This window comes from Ostrinia nubilalis, chromosome 27, assembly GCF_963855985.1.
Source record: "Ostrinia nubilalis chromosome 27, ilOstNubi1.1, whole genome shotgun sequence".
Taxonomy (NCBI): Eukaryota; Metazoa; Arthropoda; class Insecta; order Lepidoptera; family Crambidae; genus Ostrinia; species Ostrinia nubilalis.
In genome coordinates, this window is record NC_087114.1 from 6189700 (window position 1) to 6209538 (window position 19839).

At 42.4% G+C, this 19839-nt stretch overlaps 1 protein-coding gene across 1 annotated transcript in view; it reads right to left on the reverse strand.

Annotated features, from left to right (window-relative positions):
- Positions 1 to 15858, reverse strand: part of LOC135084801 (synaptic vesicle glycoprotein 2C-like) — a 33397-nt gene extending 17539 nt beyond the window's left edge. The window contains exons 1-9 of the mRNA XM_063979539.1: positions 15731 to 15858; positions 13586 to 13722; positions 12667 to 12814; positions 10674 to 10836; positions 10518 to 10622; positions 10372 to 10476; positions 10201 to 10320; positions 9511 to 9729; positions 176 to 296 (exon numbers count right to left, since the gene is read on the reverse strand). Coding sequence (XP_063835609.1) covers positions 176 to 296; positions 9511 to 9729; positions 10201 to 10320; positions 10372 to 10476; positions 10518 to 10622; positions 10674 to 10836; positions 12667 to 12814; positions 13586 to 13722; positions 15731 to 15845 — 1233 coding nt within the window. The 5' untranslated portion in view covers positions 15846 to 15858. The remainder of the gene's footprint in view (positions 1 to 175; positions 297 to 9510; positions 9730 to 10200; positions 10321 to 10371; positions 10477 to 10517; positions 10623 to 10673; positions 10837 to 12666; positions 12815 to 13585; positions 13723 to 15730) is intronic.
- Between the last annotated feature and the right edge of the window lie 3981 nt (positions 15859 to 19839).

Here is a 19839-nt window from a genome sequence, read left to right on the forward strand (position 1 = left end):
GCTCTTGCTTGAAAAAAAGAAGGAAGACGCACGAGAATGGTACAGAATAAGGTGGTGAAAATGTTGTACTATTGTAAACCAGAAATTATCAGTGTACGGGCAGATAGCTAATGATACAAGAAATGGGTTAATTTCAAGCTTTTCCGTTGGTTGGTATAGACAGTTTTAAACCTACCTGATAAACCAACATGGCGTCGACCTCGCGGCCTACGTCTAGCAAATACCGCGGCGACTCCTGCGTCCAGATCATGCTGACCAGGCTGGACACGATCGGCAACGTGCAGAGGAGGAGGTAGCTGTGGACAAAGGACATTGAATCTTATTATCGGGGTCGTGTAGTTGTTACTCCTCTGATCAGCAGAGTAGACCGTAGCCCGATACGGCGGGACGGGGGTCCTGTTCTAATAGGTAATAATAATAATAATAAATTAATAATAAATATCCTTGGACATTTTACACTGCGCTTCTAGTCCCAAACTAAGCAAAGCTTGTACTATGGGTACTAGACAACGGATATAAACATACTTAAATACTTTTTTTTTGTAAATACATACTTATTATACATAGAATGATAGAAAACACCCAGTCCAATACAAACAAATATGTTCATGCACACATTTGTATTTGTATTACTGTGTTTTTGGCAAATAAACGTTTTGAATTTGAATTTGAATTTAACTACTGTGCGGGAATCGAACCCGCAACCTCCGGAATAGTAGTCCGTTTCGAACCACTACACCAAACGGCCGACACAAAAACCTCTAATGGGGTCTCTCTCCTCGTTGGAGAGCGAGACTATAGCCTGAGAAGGAGCTGTCGTTTGGACATTCGTCCGGTAGGTATAGTTCCAAAATACTCCATGACATTGACAGTGGGGCGCCACCGTCAATCCGAATCATCCGGATCGCTGGTTCCGATTTTTGCCATGTTGGAAACCATATAGTTGAACGATGGTAGCGCCCCCCTGTCATTGAGTTTGGTGGGACAGTTCAGCGTGGGTCATCTATACCGTCGGATTTAAGTGTTCTACGGGGAGAGTCAGACATAAAGTATTTTCCGATGTAAAAAATAGGGTGAGTGAAAGAAGGAAAAAAATTATAAGTAATATTCATTATAGAGGGTATTTTAAAGATAGAAATTCTTGGACAAAGGCCTTGTCCAAGGATTTGCACCTGCGGTATGCTTCTTGTGACCATTTCTAGATCATCGGCCCACCTAGTGGGAGGACTTGTCCAGTCCCATGATCGCTACTAGTGAACTTTTCTGCCCCAACGGCCATCAGTTCTGTGAGCTAAAAGGAAGGTTGCCTTCAAGATATTTTCGTATTCTTAAGAGCGTTGTAGCAAAAAGTTGGCGTTCGAATTTTAGGTTTTTATTGCTTGACGTCGCGTAGTGAGTGCGCAAACTGCATTTATCTGTACAATTTCAACGCTGCGTCGACTAAACGATCTTAATCCGTAGTTGTATCGTACCTAAGCTAAGACAGTACATCATACATAATAATAAAGAAATAATGTATAATTTACCTATTTGATTTTTTCTCAGATCAGACTTTTAGCAAAATCAAGTTACGTAATTAATGTATTTTTTACACTAGTAAATCCCGCGACAAGTTTTTAATCTTTAAATTGAGTAAAGTAATAAGTTGATGGGTTTGAAAGAATTTATGTTTTATTTTATCCTTTTTACAGCATCAAAAGCTTGTTTATGAAAAATATATACTATTTAAATTTTACTTTTGACTTTTTAGTTTTTATGATGCGGGTTGGAAAAATTAAAATTTATTCTGATTTTGTGACGTTTCCGCACATAAATATGGATAGGTTAAATAAATAGAATGAAATGTATGAAAACGAGCGTGCCATTTTTTAAACGTTATCTATTTATCTGTGTCCATCAAAGAGCTCGTAACTAAACATCGTAAGCGCCATTCAAATTATTATCTAAAAGTTAATAATAAATATTTAGTTTTTGTAAATCTAAACAAGTCAGGAAATCAAAGAGGTAAATACTGATATCATTGTGATTTTATAGAATTTATTATTATAAACCACGGTCGTATAATGCTAAAAAATCAGAGGTAACTTTAAGATTTTTATCCATAGAGCAAAATTTATCTAATCGTGTTTTTAAACAGTTATCCCATTAGGTACACATGCGTTCTGTAATACAAACCCATCAAAAACAATACTTGTCAAAAAACCAAGTCTCACTACTCAGATGTTCTACGGCAAAAAGTTGTGAGATCCATGTAATACCAAGTCCAGTCCAGGAAATCTTTAACGTTTTACATAAATATATTGACTTGGCCATCGCATGAAAACATGTGTAAATTAAATTATTTAGTGCGAAATGAAACGAAATTTTGCATGCCTGTGTGTAGACATGCAAAATTTCAGCTCAATGGGAAAACGGGAAGTAAGTAAATTTTAAGTTGCAAGATTTTACAACTCCAGATGTCAAAGAAAATAAAAGCTTGTAGATAGCTTTACAAAGAAAAGAAAGATTTATAAAGAAAATAAAAAGTACTGTCTACGATACATTTGTTAGGCCGTGTTGCACCGTCTTACTTTAACATTGACATCAAAATTTTGGATGTCAAAAATCTGTCTAACATAAAACACCGGTTATTGTCAGTTAGGGTCAAAGTTTAGGTGGTGCATCTCAGCCTTAGTGTATTTTAATTAAATTTAATACAAATAAGGATGACGAAAATAATCGATAAGTGATCTCACTCGAATATTTCTTATAGTAGGTATACAAGATGTCGAACAAATGGTTACTTACTGAAAAAGTGCTTCATGAGACCTAGCAAACGGCATCAATAATATGTTTAAGAACGAACTGAATCTATTCAAAAAACCTATATTTCCAGCTTTCATACATTTAATACAGTTACAAACAAACACGAAATCAATGGTTTCTGAGAATTCTGAGTGTCTTAATGCCGTCCCCTTTATCTGTTTATTTAGTATTTATTAATTAGTATCTCTTGATGATATTGTAGCAAGTTAAACCTAAAATCATGTTTTCCGTAAATATTTTAAATAAGAATGCAATTTACGAGTTTGTTGTTTGATTATTATATATTACTTACTTATTCTGTGATATTACTTAATTAAAAATTTAAATTTATAAAATTAACACTTCTAATATGGTAGGTATGGCTGGCGGCATACATTTAGTATGAAATTCGGAAACATTGAATTTTCGCATAGATCCAGTTTATTCTTTGACCTATTTATTGTTATTGTTTTAAAGAGCTCATGAAGCACTTACAGGAACAGTAAACAGTTTCTCGATATCTTGTATAATTAAAAATCAAGTGAAATCACTTATCGTTTCCACCCTGTACCTATACTTTTAAAAATAAACTCATTTTATACGTTCATTTGTATAAGTATCTACAATACAAATACCTAACCAACTTAGTTGACGTTTTATAAAACTATTTGTCTAATGCCCGTTTCCACCATCAATCCCTAATTTTTAAGTGACCCCTATGGTAACACATAACAGGAATTTTGTTGTCATAGGGGTCACTTAAAAATTAGGAATTGATGGTGAAAACGGGCATAAGTGTCATCGAGCGACCGCTGGTGGATTTGCCATTTACCTGACCTACCCCTTTATTACTAAACGTTTAATATCAGATGAATAGTTACGCACCAATTTCTTTCATTCAGTCGTCAGTAATTGAACTTTCGGAAAAACATGACGAAGCGTTGTGTGACCATACAGACGCTATTCAACTTTTATTAGTAAGGAAGAGTATATTTTATGTTGGTAGAAACACAATAGCATAGATAGACTAATGTTTTGACACCCTGTTAAACATTTTATTAGTCATTTATTTTTCCTGACCAAACAGATACCATAATAATATCTTTTATCTATTCTACCCATATTCTGTAAATAAAATAATAAAAAGTTTGAAAAGAAAGAAATTACAAGTCCGATTTACCTAAACAAATAAATTAAAAATACTTGCGGATCAAAAGTACTCAATCATACTACAATTTACGAAAAAATCACGCGTGACGCATATACGTCAGTGGGCAGTCAACTGACATAGACCCGGCGTCTACGAGTGCCAAAGCACGACTGATTTATGCCATTTGATGCACCCGATTTTATAGTATTTTCAAATTAATTTTTCATTTGAAGATTGAAGATAGATATTTTTTCTTTTTCACACAATAATAGTACTATGTTTCTTCTTAAGTATAAAGTAGTTTATGTTGCCAAATGACTTTTAGATTATGAGATGTGACCTGTTTTCTTGCAGTAATTTTCTCGAATTTTGACTATCTTAGACATGATAAAAATGCATTTTAATGAATTAAACATCAAAATTTTCTCAATACACTTTCTTCTTCAGGGTATGCTTATTCTAATGAATACATTCTATCTTCTTACTTAGAAATAAATTTGTTGTAATATTAGTTCAAAGTTGTGCCTTCGCGAGTTACCTGGAAATCGGGCTTTCGAAATTCGCTGTTTTCGTAGACAAAAATCCAATTTGAACGAGATTTTGTCAATAGACATTCCGTAAAAACGTATGATAATTACGATGATATAAGTTAAAAGAAGCTATAACAATAAATTATATGACTAAAATCATTTCGAAATCTGCCAAATTCTCGATTTCTGCATGAAAAATGTGACAACGCTCTTAAACAGCGTACGAAATCACAACAGATACAAGCAATAAACACGAATGTCACATAGCGTAGTACTCACTTCCGGGTGACACACGCAATCATAATACATACTAACGTGTATCACGTAAACTTCACATTCACGCGTGCTACACGCAGTAATAATGCGTATTACACGCAAAATATTAAAGGCAAGCCTACCGTAAACACAAAAATAGTCGCGGAAGAGAGGGCTAAAAAAACAAAGACCTAATAATAGGCAGAATAGTCAGAAGTGATGATCTTCAATCAATGTATTCTTGACGACATTGCTAAAGCACTACAGGCATTTCCGAAGGCGGCGGCGATAGGCGCTGTATACGCACTCGTATAGTTACGCATCTTAGCACCGTTGGTTTACTCACCGCTGCCAAGCAAGTGTCGATGGTCTCCAAGTCCCCAACGGCAGCAAAAGCAACGAGTGAGATAGGGGACAGAGAGGGAGAAAGAGCGTTAACAAGAAAGAGAAAGGAGGGGAGAGAGGAAAAAAGGGGTGAGAAAGCGAAGGCGGGAAAGAGAGGGGAAAAGGGGGAGGGAGAAAGAGAGAGGGAGAAGAAAGAGGTAGAAAGGGAGACGGGAAAATAGAGTGTATGAGAGAGATGAAGAAAATTAGGCCTCAGCCTCGAACTTAGCGGGCAGCGGGGCGGCGGCGGCGGCGGCGCGGGAGCGGCAGGATCTTATGCGTAAAATCAAATAGACCGGTTCTCGAAAACAGCGGCGCGGCAGCGGGGCGGCAGCGGGCAACGAGCGGGCAGCGGCGAGGGAGCGGGCAACGAGCGGGCAGCGCACTCCTTCTTTTGCCCACAATAAATCGAGCGTTAGGAATAAATTTGAATCGAAATTAAATTGTCGCCGTTGTTTAGACATTTCGTTTGCGAATAAAAACAAATATCTCGACAACACAACCCCGAACACAACACTTCGCCGCTAAAGCGCCGCGCGAGCTGCCCGCTTGTTTCGAGAACGGGTCTGCGTTGCCCGCCCCGCTCCCGCGCCGCCGCCGCTCCCGCCCCGCTGCCCGCTAAGTTCGAGGCTGAGGCCTTAGGCAGAAACAATTGATCTTTGTAAAAACTCACCGATGCCACGCGCTAAAATGCCGTCTGTCCTCCAACAACGTTGTTTCCCAAGTAGGCGGCAACACAGCCATAGCTAGAGCGGCGGCGGCGGGCAGCGCCGGTAATGCGATGATAGATAGGCGACTAACTTGCATTTGTATTCGTAGTAGAAAGCAGTGGATACTCACTGCTGCTAAGCAAATGTCGATGGTCTCCATGTCTCACAACGTAGTCTCGTGGTCATCAGCAGCAAAAGCAACCGCAACAAAAGAAAGAGAGAGGGAGAATGGAAGAAGGAGAAAGGGAGAGGAAGAATGGGAGAGGGAGAAAGGCAATGTGTGAGAGGGATGAATAAAATTGGACAGATACAAGAAGTGACCTTTGTAAAACTCACCGATGCCACGCACTGAAGTGACGTCTATCCTCTAGCAATGTAGTCTCCCCAGTCGGCGGTAACACTGCCCTCGCCAGAGCGGCGGCGGCGAGCGTTCCGGCGGCGGCGGCGGCGGGCAGCGCCGGTAACGCGCGGATAGATAGGCGACTAGCTTCCTTACACATTTGTAGTAGAAAGCAGTGGATACTCACCGCTGCTAAGCAAATGTCGATGGTCCGTAGTCTCATGGTCAGAGGGAGATAGGGAGAAAGGGAGAGTGAGATAGGGAGAGGGAGAAAGACAGTGAGATAGGGAGAGTGAGATAGGGAGATTGAGAAAGGGAGAGGGAGAAAGGGAGAGGGAGAAAGGTAGGGTGAGATAGGGATTAAGAAAGGGAGAGGGAGAAAGGGAGAGGGAAACAAGGAGAGAGAGAAAGGGAGAACGTGTGAGAAATAAAGAAAAAAGAAGTGATCTTTGTAAATACTCACCGATGCCACGCACTGAAGTGTCGCCTATCTTCCAACAGTGTCGTCTCTCCAGTCGGCGGTAACACAGCCCTCGCTAAAGCGGCGGCGGCGAGTGTTCCGGCGGCGGCGGCGGCGGGCAGCGCCGGTAACGCGCGGATAGATAGGCGACTAGCTTCCTTACACATTTGTAGTAGAAAGCAGTGGATACTCACCGCTGCCAAGCAAATGTCGATGGTCCGTAGTCTCATGGTCAGAGGGAGATAGGGAGAGGGGAAAGGGAGAGTGAGATAGGGAGAGGGAGAAAGACAGTGAGATAGGGAGATTGAGAAAGGGAGAGGGAGAAAGGGAGAGGGAGAAAGGGAGAGGGAGAAAGGTAGGGTGAGATAAGGAGAGGGTGAAAGGGAGGGTGAGATAGGGAGATTGAGAAAGGGAGAGGGAGAAAGGTAGGGTGAGATAAGGAGAGGGAGAAAGGGAGGGTGAGATAGGGAGATTGAGAAAGGGAGAGGGAGAAAGGGAGAGGGAGAAAGGTAGGGTGAGATAAGGAGAGGGAGAAAGGGAGGGTGACATAGGGAGAGGGAGAAAGGGAGGGTGACGGAGAGGGGGAAAGAGAGAGAAAATAGGAAGAAAGTGGGAGGGAGAAAGAGAGCGTGTGAGAGAGAAAGAATTTTTGGCAAAAGTATCAGAAGAACTCACCGATGCCAAGCACTGAAGTGACGTCTGTCCTCCAATAACGTAGTTTCTCCAGTCGGCGGTAGAACAGCTCTGGCCAGAGCGGCGGCGGCGGGCAGCGCCGGTAACGCGCGGCGGCGACACGCGCGTGGCACGCATTCTGATAGATACGCGTAGGAGGTGGCCACTATGCCGCCGGAACCGATGGCTGAGCAGAAGCTGTCTTAACAGCATTTAGCTTGATAATGCTGACATTTCTCTGGTGGACACACACTTACCGACAGATTCCCTAGGATAATTCTCGCACCTCTGGTCAACCGTAGCACACACAACAAAAGAGCTAGAGAGAGAGAGACAGGGAGAAAGGGAGAGAGAGAGAGAGAGAGAGAGAGGTGAAAGGAGGGAGAGGGAGAAAGCGAGACGGAGAAAAGGAGAGGGAGAAAGGGAGAAGGAGAAAGGATGAGGGAGAAAGGGAGAAGGAGAGAGGGGGAAATATTGTAAGAGAGATGAAGAAACAAGAAGTAACTTTGTAAAAACTCACCGATGCCACGCACTGAAGTGACGTCTATCCTCTAGCAGTGTCGTCTCCCCAGTCGGCGGTAACACAGCCCTCGCCAGAGCGGCGGCGGCGAGCGTTCCGGCGGCGGCGGCGGCGGGCAGCGCCGGTAACGCGCGACAAAAGAGCGAGAGAGAAAGGGAGAGGCAGAAAAAGGGAGGGAGAAAGAGGGGAAAAGGCGGAGGGAGAAAGGAAGAGTGAGAAAGGGAGAGGGAGAAATGTAGAAGGAGAAAGGGAGAGGGAGAAAGGGAGAGGGAGAAAGAGAAAGGGAGAGAGAGAAAGGGAGAGGGGGAAAGGGAGAGGGAGACACTGACACAAGAAGTGATCTTTGTAAAAACTCACCGATGCCAAGCACTAAAATGCCGTCTGTCCTCCAATAACGTCGTTTCTCCAGTAGGCGGTAACACAGCCCTCGCCAGAGCGGCGGCGGCGAGCGTTCCGGCGGCGGCGGCGGCGGGCAGCGCCGGTAACGCGCGGATTGATAGGCGACTAGCTTGCTTACACATTTGTAGTAGAAAGCAGTGGATACTCACTGCTGCTAAGCAAATGTCAATGGTGCCATGTTTAACAACGAAGTCTCAAGGTCAGCAGCAGCAAAAGCAAACGCAACAAAAGAGCGAGAGAGAGAGGGAGAATGGAAGAGGGAGAAAGGGAGAGGGAGAAAGGACGAGGGAGAAAGGGAGAGCGAGAAAGGGAGAGCAAGAAAGGGACAGGGAGAAAGGGAGAGGAAGAATGGGAGAGGGAGAAAGGCAATGTGTGAGAGGGATGAATAAAATTGGACAGATACAAGAAGTGACCTTTGTAAAACTCACCGATGCCACGCACTGAAGTGACGTCTGTCCTCCAATAACGTCGTCTCGCCGGTCGGCGGTAACACAGCCCTAGCCAGAGCGGCGGCGGCGAGCGTTCCGGCGGCGGCGGCGGCGGGCAGCGCCGGTAACGCGCGGATAGATAGGCGACTAGCTTCCTTACACATTTGTAGTAGAAAGCAGTGGATACTCACCGCTGCTAAGCAAATGTCGATGGTCCGTAGTCTCATGGTCAGAGGGAGAAAGGGAGAGGGAGAAAGGGAGAGGGAGAAAGGGAGAGGGAGAAAGGGAGAGGGAGAAAGGGAGAGGGAGAAAGGGAGAGGGAGAAAGAGAGAGGGAGAAAGGGAGAGGGAGAAAGGGAGAGGGGGAAATATTGTGAGAGAGATGAAGAAACAAGAAGTAACTTTGTAAAAGCTCACCGATGCCACGCACTGAAGTGACGTCTGTCCTCCAATAACGTCGTCTCGCCGGTCGGCGGTAACACAGCCCTCGCTAAAGCGGCGGCGGCGAGCGTTCCGGCGGCGGCGGCGGCGGGCAGCGCCGGTAAGGCCCGGCGGCGACACGCGCGAGGTACGCACTCTGATAGATACGCGTAGGAAGTAGCCACTATGCCGCCGGAACCGATGGCTGAGCAGAAGCTATCTTAATAGCACTTAGCTTGATAATGCTTACACTTCTCTGGTGGACACACACTTACCGACAGATTCCCTAGGAGAATTCTTGCACCTCTGGTAAACCGTAGCACACACAACAAAAGAGCTAGAGAGAGAGAGAGAGAGACAGGGAGAAAGGGTGAGAGAGAGAGAGAGAGAGAGGGAGAAAAGGAGAGGGAGAATGTGTGAAAGATGAAAAAACAAGAAGTGATCTTTGAAAATACTCACCGATGCCAAGCGCTAAAATGCCGTCTGTCCTCCAATAACGTCGTTTCCCCAGTCGGCGGCAGCACAGCCCTCGCCAGAGCGGCGGCGGCGAGCGTTCCGGCGGCGGCGGCGGCGGGCAGCGCCGGTAAGGCACGGCGGCGACACGCGCGAGGTACACATTCTGATAGGTACGCGTAGGAAGTGGCTACTATGCCGCCGGAACCGATGGCTGAGCAGAAGCTGTGGGATGAAGAATTTATAGTTTAAAAATGGCACGAAATGATTTTCTTTACACGTTAACAATACTTTCTAAAAGAGATGAAAACAGACAAAAATTACGATCTCTTACCCACTTATTACAAAAAAGTTAAGCCCGGGACGAACACAGGTTTAAAATGACATTTCAATAATAAATTACAATTTCAACCAAAGTTCAACCCGAGTAACTTTTTGTATTAGGGGGGTAACGTTTGTCCTCCGAAAGAAGATTCCCTATTGCACATGTCAATTAAATTTCAAACTTCTTAAACCACAATAGCTGTCATTTTAAAGACAAAATTGTGTATATCCATTCGTTGAATTTGTTTTAATTTCCACATCAGGATTGCGAATCCTCACGTTCTTCGTTGAATAACTAATTCTTGAACTAAGAGAATTAAGAGCCTGTGTTCTAGAGACAGTACACAACAACCAGCGCCATCTATTACTTACCGCGCCATCATAAAGGTGCCGTACGTAGGCATGACGGCCGCTATGGCGGCGAACACGGCGTTGACGGCGAGACACGACAACAGAGTGCGGCGACGCCTAACCACTCGTTTGAGTCCTATACTATAGTATACAGTAACCAACGTCACCTAATAGCTAACTCGCTGCACTCACCGCGCCATCATAAAGGTGCCATATGTAGGCATGACGGCCGCTATAGCGGCGAACACGGCGTTGACGGCGAGACACGACAACAAATTGCCACGACCCAGGCGAATCCTAGAGATAGTACATAGCAACCAACGTCATTTATTACTTACCGCGCCATCATAAAGGTGCCGTACGTAGGCATGACGGCCGCTATAGCGGCGAACACGGCGTTGACGGCGAGACACGACAACAAATTGCCACGACCCAGGCGAATCCTAGAGATAGTACATAGCAACTAAGTTCAACCAACGTCATCTATTACTCACCGCGCCATCATAAACGTGCCGTACGTAGGCATGACGGCCGCTATAGCGGCGAAAACGGCGTTGACGGCGAGACACGATAGTAGAGTGCGGCGACGACCCAATCGCTCGCCTAGCGGGCCCCAGCCGGCCGCGCCTAGAGACGAGCCCACTAGGCTGATGAGAACTGAAACAAATAGGCATCATTATTAGTATTTTTAAGGTGGTAAGTTTTAGAATGTCGTCGGTCCACCTTCTACATTCTAGACCGACGACTTTATTGGCTACAAGGTGGACCGACGACATCGTAAAGGTAGCAGGGCCGCTACCAATCGATCAACATGGAAAGCATTGGGGGAGGCCTATGTTCAGCAGTGGACGTCCTATGGCTGAAATGATGATGATGAAGTTTTAGAATCTACAATTTGTCTGCTGTTATTTGCGGATGATGGCTGGCGCAGCCCCAAACTTTTCGCCCATACGAATTTTAATCTGTTAGGGGCAGACTATCGCTGGCATGTCCATTTTTCAAACTATCTCAAGTTTTTCCCTGGGTCTCGAAGTGATTGCATCGCGAAAAGGTAAGGTAAACAGGAGTTACATTCGAGCCTGGATTAATCTTACTACCTTACTAATATTATAAATGCGAAAGTTTGTGTGGATGTCTGGATGTTTGTACTCTTTCACGCAAAAACTACTGAACGGATTATGATGAAACTTTACAGTATTATTGTTTATACCCAGAATAACATATAGGCTATTATTTATATCGATCTGTGACAAACTAAATTTCACGCGGGTGAAGCCGCGGGCATAAGCTACTTTCTTCATAATTTTACGCCGTGAATTGTTCCGATTTTTACGGGTTATTTGGCGGAAAACAAATCAGAGATCATTTAAATCGTTGCTCATGTAAAGGATGTTTTTAATGGTACCTATCTATTCTCGACTGAAACTATAAAAAATGCCTCACCAAGCCAGTTCTCCTCATGGCGCAATATGCACAACTCGATCTCAGCAGAGGGCAGCACGAATAGACTAAGAGTGAACGCCAGACCTAAGTAATTTTATAAAAGCTGAAAGTTTGTCAGCATGCTCCCAATGTTGGTGCATCATGAAGTTTGGGTCATCGTGGCTTCGGCAGCTACCCTAAAAAGATTCTTCTTCTTTTTTTTCGTGTCGACAACAAACCTACACAGTGTCAGCCCAAAACTCCGCAACAAGAGTGGCGTTGTCAGTAGCACTCATCAAATCCTCCTGAGTGCAGTTGCTTGGGCACTCAGGGCATGACATCAGGTGCTTCATCGACTGGGGAACAAAACCGCACCTGCACTCCATGCTCAAGCCATCCAAGAATCCAATCCAAAAAGATTGTCTGGCAAGGAGTTGGAACTGTCAAAACTGGCTGATGAGGAAACTACTCGTGTTGTCTCGTGCCTATTTATAAAACCAATACAGCATTGGTGTTCTAAATATGCTAAATTAATTAAAGATGCTCACCAAGCCAGTTCTTCTCATGGCGCAGTATGCATAGCTCGATCTCAGCAGTGGGCAGCACGAATAGACTAAGAGTGAACGCCAGACCTACGTCATTTTATTAAAGCTGAAAGTTTGTCAGCATGGTCCCAATATAGGATAGAATGTTGGTGCATCATGAAGTTTGGGTCATCGTGGCTTCGGCAGCTACCCTAAAAAGATTCTTCTTCTTTTTTTTCGTGTCGACAACAAACCTACACAGTGTCAGCCCAAAACTCCGCCACAAGAGTGGCGTTGTCAGTAGCACTCATCAAATCCTCCTGAGTGCAGTTGTTCGGGCACTCAGGGCATGACATCAGGTGCTTCATCGACTGGGGAACAAAACCGCACCTGCACTCCATGCTCAAGCCATCCAAGAATCCAATCTAAAAAGATTGTCTGGCAAGGAGTTGGAACTGTCAAAACTGTCTGGCTGTTAAGGAAACTACTCGTGCTGTCGCTTTATTGGTGTTCTTATGCTAAATTAATTAAAGAAGCTCACCAAGCCAGTTCTTCTCATGGCGCAGTATGCAGAGCTCGATCTCAGCGGAGGGCAGCACGAAGGGGATGGCCGCTAGCTCCAGCGCGTTTCCAGCTACCGCTAACGCCGTGGCCAGAGCCACTTTGGCCTGGTATGGGCCACAGCCGGCCTGAAGACAGAACAAATTAAATTGTTTTATTTCAGGGGTAAAAATAAATTCAGGACAATTAAACAGTCATCATCATCAGTAATTAAGGTAGCAGGAAGGCGCTGGATGCAGGCCGCTACCAACCGAGCGATGTGGAAGTCATTGGGGGAGGCCTATGTTCAGCAGTCGTCCTATGGCTGAGATGATAATGATAATGATGAGTTAAACAGTCAACATCTTAACGTGAATTTAAAAATTTAAGGTCCACATGCTGTCGAACTCACTACAGTGAACTGCATCGAGGCTACTCTTTTTCTAAGGATGGCATGTAACAAGAAGTTTGTGCAAACAAGCCTGAAGTTTTTCATTCAGTTACACAGCTTCCTGCGGTCGTCAGTTCATCAAGTAGGACGTACTACACTTCCTCCTTTAGCTGCTACCAAAGACCCCCGTTTTTAGTGGCCAAGAACGGTGCCTTTGACGTCAGCGACAGTTTTGGAGTGTAAGCAGAGGCCTTTCGCTCCGGCTCCTGCAGTAGACGGAGCCGCTACTGGCCAGACGGAGCTGCCACTGGCCAGACGGAGCCGCCACTGGCCAGACGGAGCCGCCACTGGCCAGACGGAGCCGCCACTGGCCAGACGGAGCCGCCACTGGCCAGACGGAGCCGCCACTGGCCAGACGGAGCCGCCACTGGCCAGACGGAGCCGCCACTGGCCAGACGGAGCCGCCACTGGCCAGACGGAGCCGCCACTGGCCAGACGGAGCCGCTACTGGCCAGACGGAGCCACTGACCTGGCGGAGCGCGTCCTCGTGGAACTGCTCGAGCACGGCGGCGTCGTTGTAGTCGAGCAGCTCGCTCTCCGCCTCGGCGGCGTCGGGCGGGCTGGCCATGCTGACGACGCTGCCTGGCTCGCCGCCGCCCTCTGTTACTGGAACAAATTGTGTTGAATTGTGATTTAAGCCCGGTCCCTGAGCACGTAGAATTTTGTCCAATGACCCCTAGCTACCCATCCTTATCGCTCGCGCGCAATTATATTGCTGTCGCGACTGTGCGACTGTGAGTGTGCGAGCGCGATAGCAACATAATTACGCGCGAGCGATAAGGATGGGTAGCTTGGGGTCACTGGACAAAATTCTACGTGCTCACAGACCAGACTATAGTTAAATAAAAGATATTATTTGCGGATAAAACAGAACAATGTATTTCGGCGGTAAAATGTACGACGGGAGAGAGAATGATAGATACAGTGTTACCTACACAAACATTAAAGAAATTTTATTAAATTAACACTAATACAGTTCTACCAATATAACAGTAGAAAATGTTGCGTTCACTATCTAACAAATTGTCAGTTACATATACAGTGTATTTGGGATATGGCTAGCGATAAATTTAAGGCGATAACATCGCCAAAAATGCCCCCAAATACGTGCCCGTCAAAACTGAATTTTTTGACAAAAACTAAAATTCATTATTATTTTTTTGCGTTTTTTTGTCATTATTGGCTTACAAATGCAATTTTTTATTTATCTGTAAGACGAGCACATAAGAAATACAAACAATTTGTATGTAGAGTCACATAAAAATTAAGCCCCCCCATTCCAAGAGGAGGGGGGTGGGCCCATATTATGTGGGGGCATTTTAGTCGATACAATTGACATCACAACATCGCCTTAAATTATCGCTAGCCCTATCCCAAACACACTATAGATCGTTTCATCCACGAAGACGCAACCCACCATTCTTCCGCTAATGTTTGAGTGTTATCGGTACACGCTAAATTATCCATGAAAGCACAGGCACACTACAATGACGCTCGGATTGCTCGGATCAAACTCCCCGCACCCCGCGCGACCGAGACCAAAAATTGGTGGGGCGCGTCTTCGTGGAAGAAACGATCTATCCACTTAATTTATCTATTTAACTTTCAACTGGCGACGTGAATTTATTAAACAGAATTGGTGACGTATCACAGTTATGGTTATAACCAATTTTTTTTATCCACAACGAGGAAGCTCTTGGCCTGTATCTCACCTGATGGTAAGTGACGATCAGGCCAAAGGTGGAAGCGAGCTTTACCCGGAATCCTCAACCACGGAGGAACTGGCTACCTTACCTCTAACTGCCGGAACACAACAATGCTGTTAACATTGTCTGGTACCCATAATACAAGTTTTGTTTAGTTTGTAAGTAGATGACGAATTCACGTTTTGGATTTTTTACAGAGACCACAACGCGTTGTGAACAAATTTCCCGTTGAACGTCTTTGGTATTTGAATGTAACTAAACCCAAATGTATTTTCTGTAACTGTAATTATATGACCAGACCACAGGTTATCAGCAAGTTGATAACAACGGCATATTAGTGAAATATATGGGTCAAAATAACATTTACCACACTGTTAATAACTATCTAAATATTCATAAATCTAATTAATATTTCCTTCCATGATAGTATTATGTGTGTGGTTTTGTTTGGATGATTTTTACATGTGGTTAGATGATGCAAGATCACTAGTGATTCTGTCCTTTATAAAGGCCATGGTTTAAAACGTCATCTTCTTGAGGTTTTAAGACGTCCTTACTGTAGCATACACCTGTCTGGTCTCTATAATCTTCAGGTTTTTTAGACGTCCTTAAGCACACACCTGTCGACCCTCTATAAAAGCCATAGCTTCAGCTTTCGTAGAAAACCTGCCATAACGTTTTTACAGTAGCAGACACCTGTGAGTTTGTCGTCTATGTATAAAGGCCATGATTTTTGGCCTCATCTTCTTTAGGTTTTAAGATGTCCTTACAGTAGCACACTTCTGTGAGTCTGTCCTTTAAAAAGGCCATGATATTTTTGGTCAAATATTCTTCAGATTTTAAGATGTCCTTACAGTAGCACAAATCTGTGAACAAGTTATAAGGCGTCCTTATAATAGTACAATCACCTGTGAGTCTGTCCTCTGTGTAGGCCATCGTTCGCGCGATGGAACCGAAGCTCAGCTTGGACGAGTTCTCAGAGTCGGAGCGAGCTCGCACGAGCCACGCTTGCTCCTCCGCCATTGCTTGATGCGCTATGTACCTCCGCTGAGTTTGAGACATCCTTACAGTAGCACACACCTGTGAGTTTGTCCTCTATAAAGGCCATGATTTCGGGCCTCATTTTCTTCAGGTGCTAAGATATTCTCCGATGAGTGTAAGACGTCCTTATAGTAGCACACACCTGTAAGCCTGTCCTCTATAAAGGTCATGGTTTTTGGTCTCATTTTCTTCAGGTTCTAAGATGTCCTTACAGTAGCACTAATCTGTGAACAAGTTCTAAGACGTTCTAATAATAGTACAATCACCTGTGAGTCTGTCCTCTGTGTAGGCCATCGTTCGCGCGATGGAACCGAAGCTCAGCTTGGACGAGTTCTCAGAGTCGGAGCGAGCTCGCACGAGCCACGCTTGCTCCTCCGCCATTGCTTGATGCGCTATGTACCTCTTGCGGTGACCCTAACATCTGTAATCACATGTCATGTATGGAAATAGTCATAATTTTAATGAATTAGAATTTAATACATTTAGGTTGAGTTGCACCACCTTAACAATATCAATAACCGGTGCTTTTTGTATGGAGATTGACAGATTTTTGACGTTTGTCAAAGTTAAAGTACAATGGTGCAACTCAGCCTTAGGTACATAATAAGATACAACACTCATAATGCTTTTGTTATGGTAAGAAAAGATTCAAGCCCGTGTTTCTTTCAATAATTAAATTAAACTAGCAGCCGCCCGCGACTTCGTACGCGTGGATCCTGTTTTACCCCCTTTTCCCGAATTTTCTTTGCTATAAACCTCACGGAGCCCGAGACCTTTCCAACGAATGCAAAACCGTGGAAATCGGTTCGTGCGTTCTGGAGTTATAGCGTCAGGGAGGAAAACCCGACTTATTTTTATATAGTAGTTAACATAAAAAGCAGGTAATGCAGGACCGGTCTTTAAGGAAATCCTTGGGGGAGGCCTATGTCCAGCAGTCACCATAAATAGTGCCCTGGAAAATGCCTATGTAATGCCATTCTGGATGTCTCATTTATTACTTTTGTATGTATATTTATGAATTAGGCGTTGTATGCTAAGCCAAATTCTGATACCATTACTTAGGTATAGGCTTAGATTAATAATCTAAGCTTATAAGTTAGCATTGGAAGGGAACAATGCAAGGCTCTATTCTCTACACAACACACTATTCTATGAAAATGTATAGAACTTATAGGTATTTGTTGTCGCCCGTCGTCGAAACAATGATAAAGTAAAACCATAGTCAGTCAGTATGTCACGTCATACCTACTTATGAATTAGAAGACTGCGACAGCAAGATGAGTTAAATTAAACACCTACGAAGAAATCAAGATAATTTCCGGCTGACATACGACATGGGAGGTCTTGCTACGATTTCTTAAGATAAACCTTGATAAAACTGAACAGTTCAGCAAAACCACAATACACAGATGAATGACGATGCCAGTACACATTTGAAATAATCAATACGCTCCCACGCTGGCTGAATAAACAACAACAAACAATAAAATCATAAAATAATAGACCACCATTGTTATCTATTTTACTAAATACTACTTACAATTCGCTTTATTCGATGCCAATTTCACACGTATAATTTAATTTTGAACTTAATTTTTGAACAATTCAACCGTTTACACCAACAAATGTTATATTACGTAAAAAATAAAATTCAAAAAATACAAACATGCATTGCCCTTTTCAGCAACCATTGTAATCCAACAAAATTTAAGAGATTATCTGTTTGTTTACTTGTTGCTCTTTTTTGCAAATGATAGAGCGAGATGCATAGCTATTAGACATGGTACACATTTTTTGGTAGTATTACATTCATTAAATTCATTGATAGTGTTGTCACCCAAACATCAATGCACAATCATAGTGAATTAGTAATTGAAGTATATTTTATGTAGTGAGAAGTTAATTATTTCATTTATATAAAAACACAATTGTCGATGCATCTTTGAAACAGTATCGTATTTATGTACCAGTTCGTGTTTAATTTGTAAAATCATTATCTTTCAATAGGATCCTAGGCACTTTAAAATAATTTCTGTAAGAGGTTTTAAACGCCATCTTAACTATTTCGGGACTTGTAGATATCAAACATAGTATTTTATATCTTACAAAATATTACATATTTAGAATAACACGTTTGATTTATAAAATAAAAAAAAACTGTTTAAATAAAAATCAAGCAAAATGATTACAACACAGGCACACTTGTACGACTTACAGTTTAGAAGCATTAAGCAAGCAAATTGACGTCCGGTATAATAAATTGACTGTCCTTGTAATGAACAAAGAAAGCGGTGCTACACTGCTGCTGGCTAATATCAGAATATATTACATTGTGATTATTTATTGCTCGTGTTGAGTGCAAAATTCGTAATATAATTCAACTACTTAGAACCTGCTGCACTCAAAGAAATGCATAGCACTAGTGTTTAATAAGACCCGACACATTATAGTCCATCATAACTGTTTAGATTAGATATTTGAGATTCAATGCACATTTTGCGGATTCCAAGTTAGCGACACATTCACCCAATTTCGCAATACTACCTATAAAAGGGGCTGAAGGATTTGTGTCATGCGCACTGTTAGCTCGGATCCGATCCGTGTTTAAAAACGTCATAAGATTTCATTTTAAAACCATTATTAACTTTCAATACGTAAACAGATAAAGAACATTATGTAAACTTTAAAAATATTATTCGCTTTTTATAGCCAACAAGGTTTAGATTGTTCAAATATGTTATTTGAATTGACTTAGAAGGCGGATCGGATCCGTTGAATTTTCAATCTCATGTATAACCCTATAAAATCTGCAGAGTTTAAGGTCAAGAAAGGGATAGCGTGTCAGCAGTTCCCCATGACTAAAAAAGACAAGTGTATGAAGGAAGATCAAGGTAATGCCTAAATGGTAGGTTTTAAGTTCTTTGAATCATCGCATTGCTATTGGAAGTCAGCCAACAATAAATAAATTTGACAACTGTAGTAATGAGAGATAGTTAATAGGAGATAGATTTTTGCATAACATTAAGTTTCTTATGATGAGACCCGGGTATTGGATCTGGAACGGTTCCAGATCCAATACCCGTATATATAATACGTTACGTATTATTATATATAAAATATAGCATTTTGTAATACGTAAATCATATCCTATACTGGATGCATAATAATCACTAAAAGCTGTCGATAGTATTCTTATTGAGCTTTTAAACAGAAAAATAATAAAGGCTACTATAACATTGGGATAAAATTGTAATAAATACCTACTATACAATGCCATTGGTTATTTGATTAACAGAATTAGGTTTATTTTTCTCAATATAAATTTTAAGGGAATTTCAATATTGTCTACCTTTTTTTTTATTTACATTAAAATTTTTGAAGTTGAATAATAATTGTTTTGCAATGTTTAATTGAATCGCAATTTATTAGGAATGCAGGCTGTGATTTTCAGTGAGTAGGTACTTAACGGATTTGATCATTAGATTTGTACTTGAAACATCGTCTCTTGTAGAACGGAAGCCTTTATTGATCGCAAAGTTCACGCAGTGCGCAGTCGTGGTGTTACGCATTTTGCACATGCGCCAACTCGATATTCACACATTTTGAATTACGGGGATTTTATAAATAGAACACCACTTAGGGCTCAAATTTAGATAAGAAGGAAGTCGAAAATTTTGCTAATATTTTTTTAATATTATTATTTATTTTATTTAATAAAATGAATTAGTTTTATTCTAATTTAAAAGCACGTAGGTAAATAACATTAAAGGAATAAGTAATAGAAATACATAGTAAGTACAGCAGCTAAGTTTTAGATTAAGAATAATAATAATATAATAAGATAGTAATGCTATTTCATTAAATGCTAAATCAAACACTTAAATACGCTTTGATATCGATTATTTATACACATTTCAGTGCATTAAATTATCAATTGTTAGCACTTCACTAGTTTTATTGACAGGTGATAGACGTC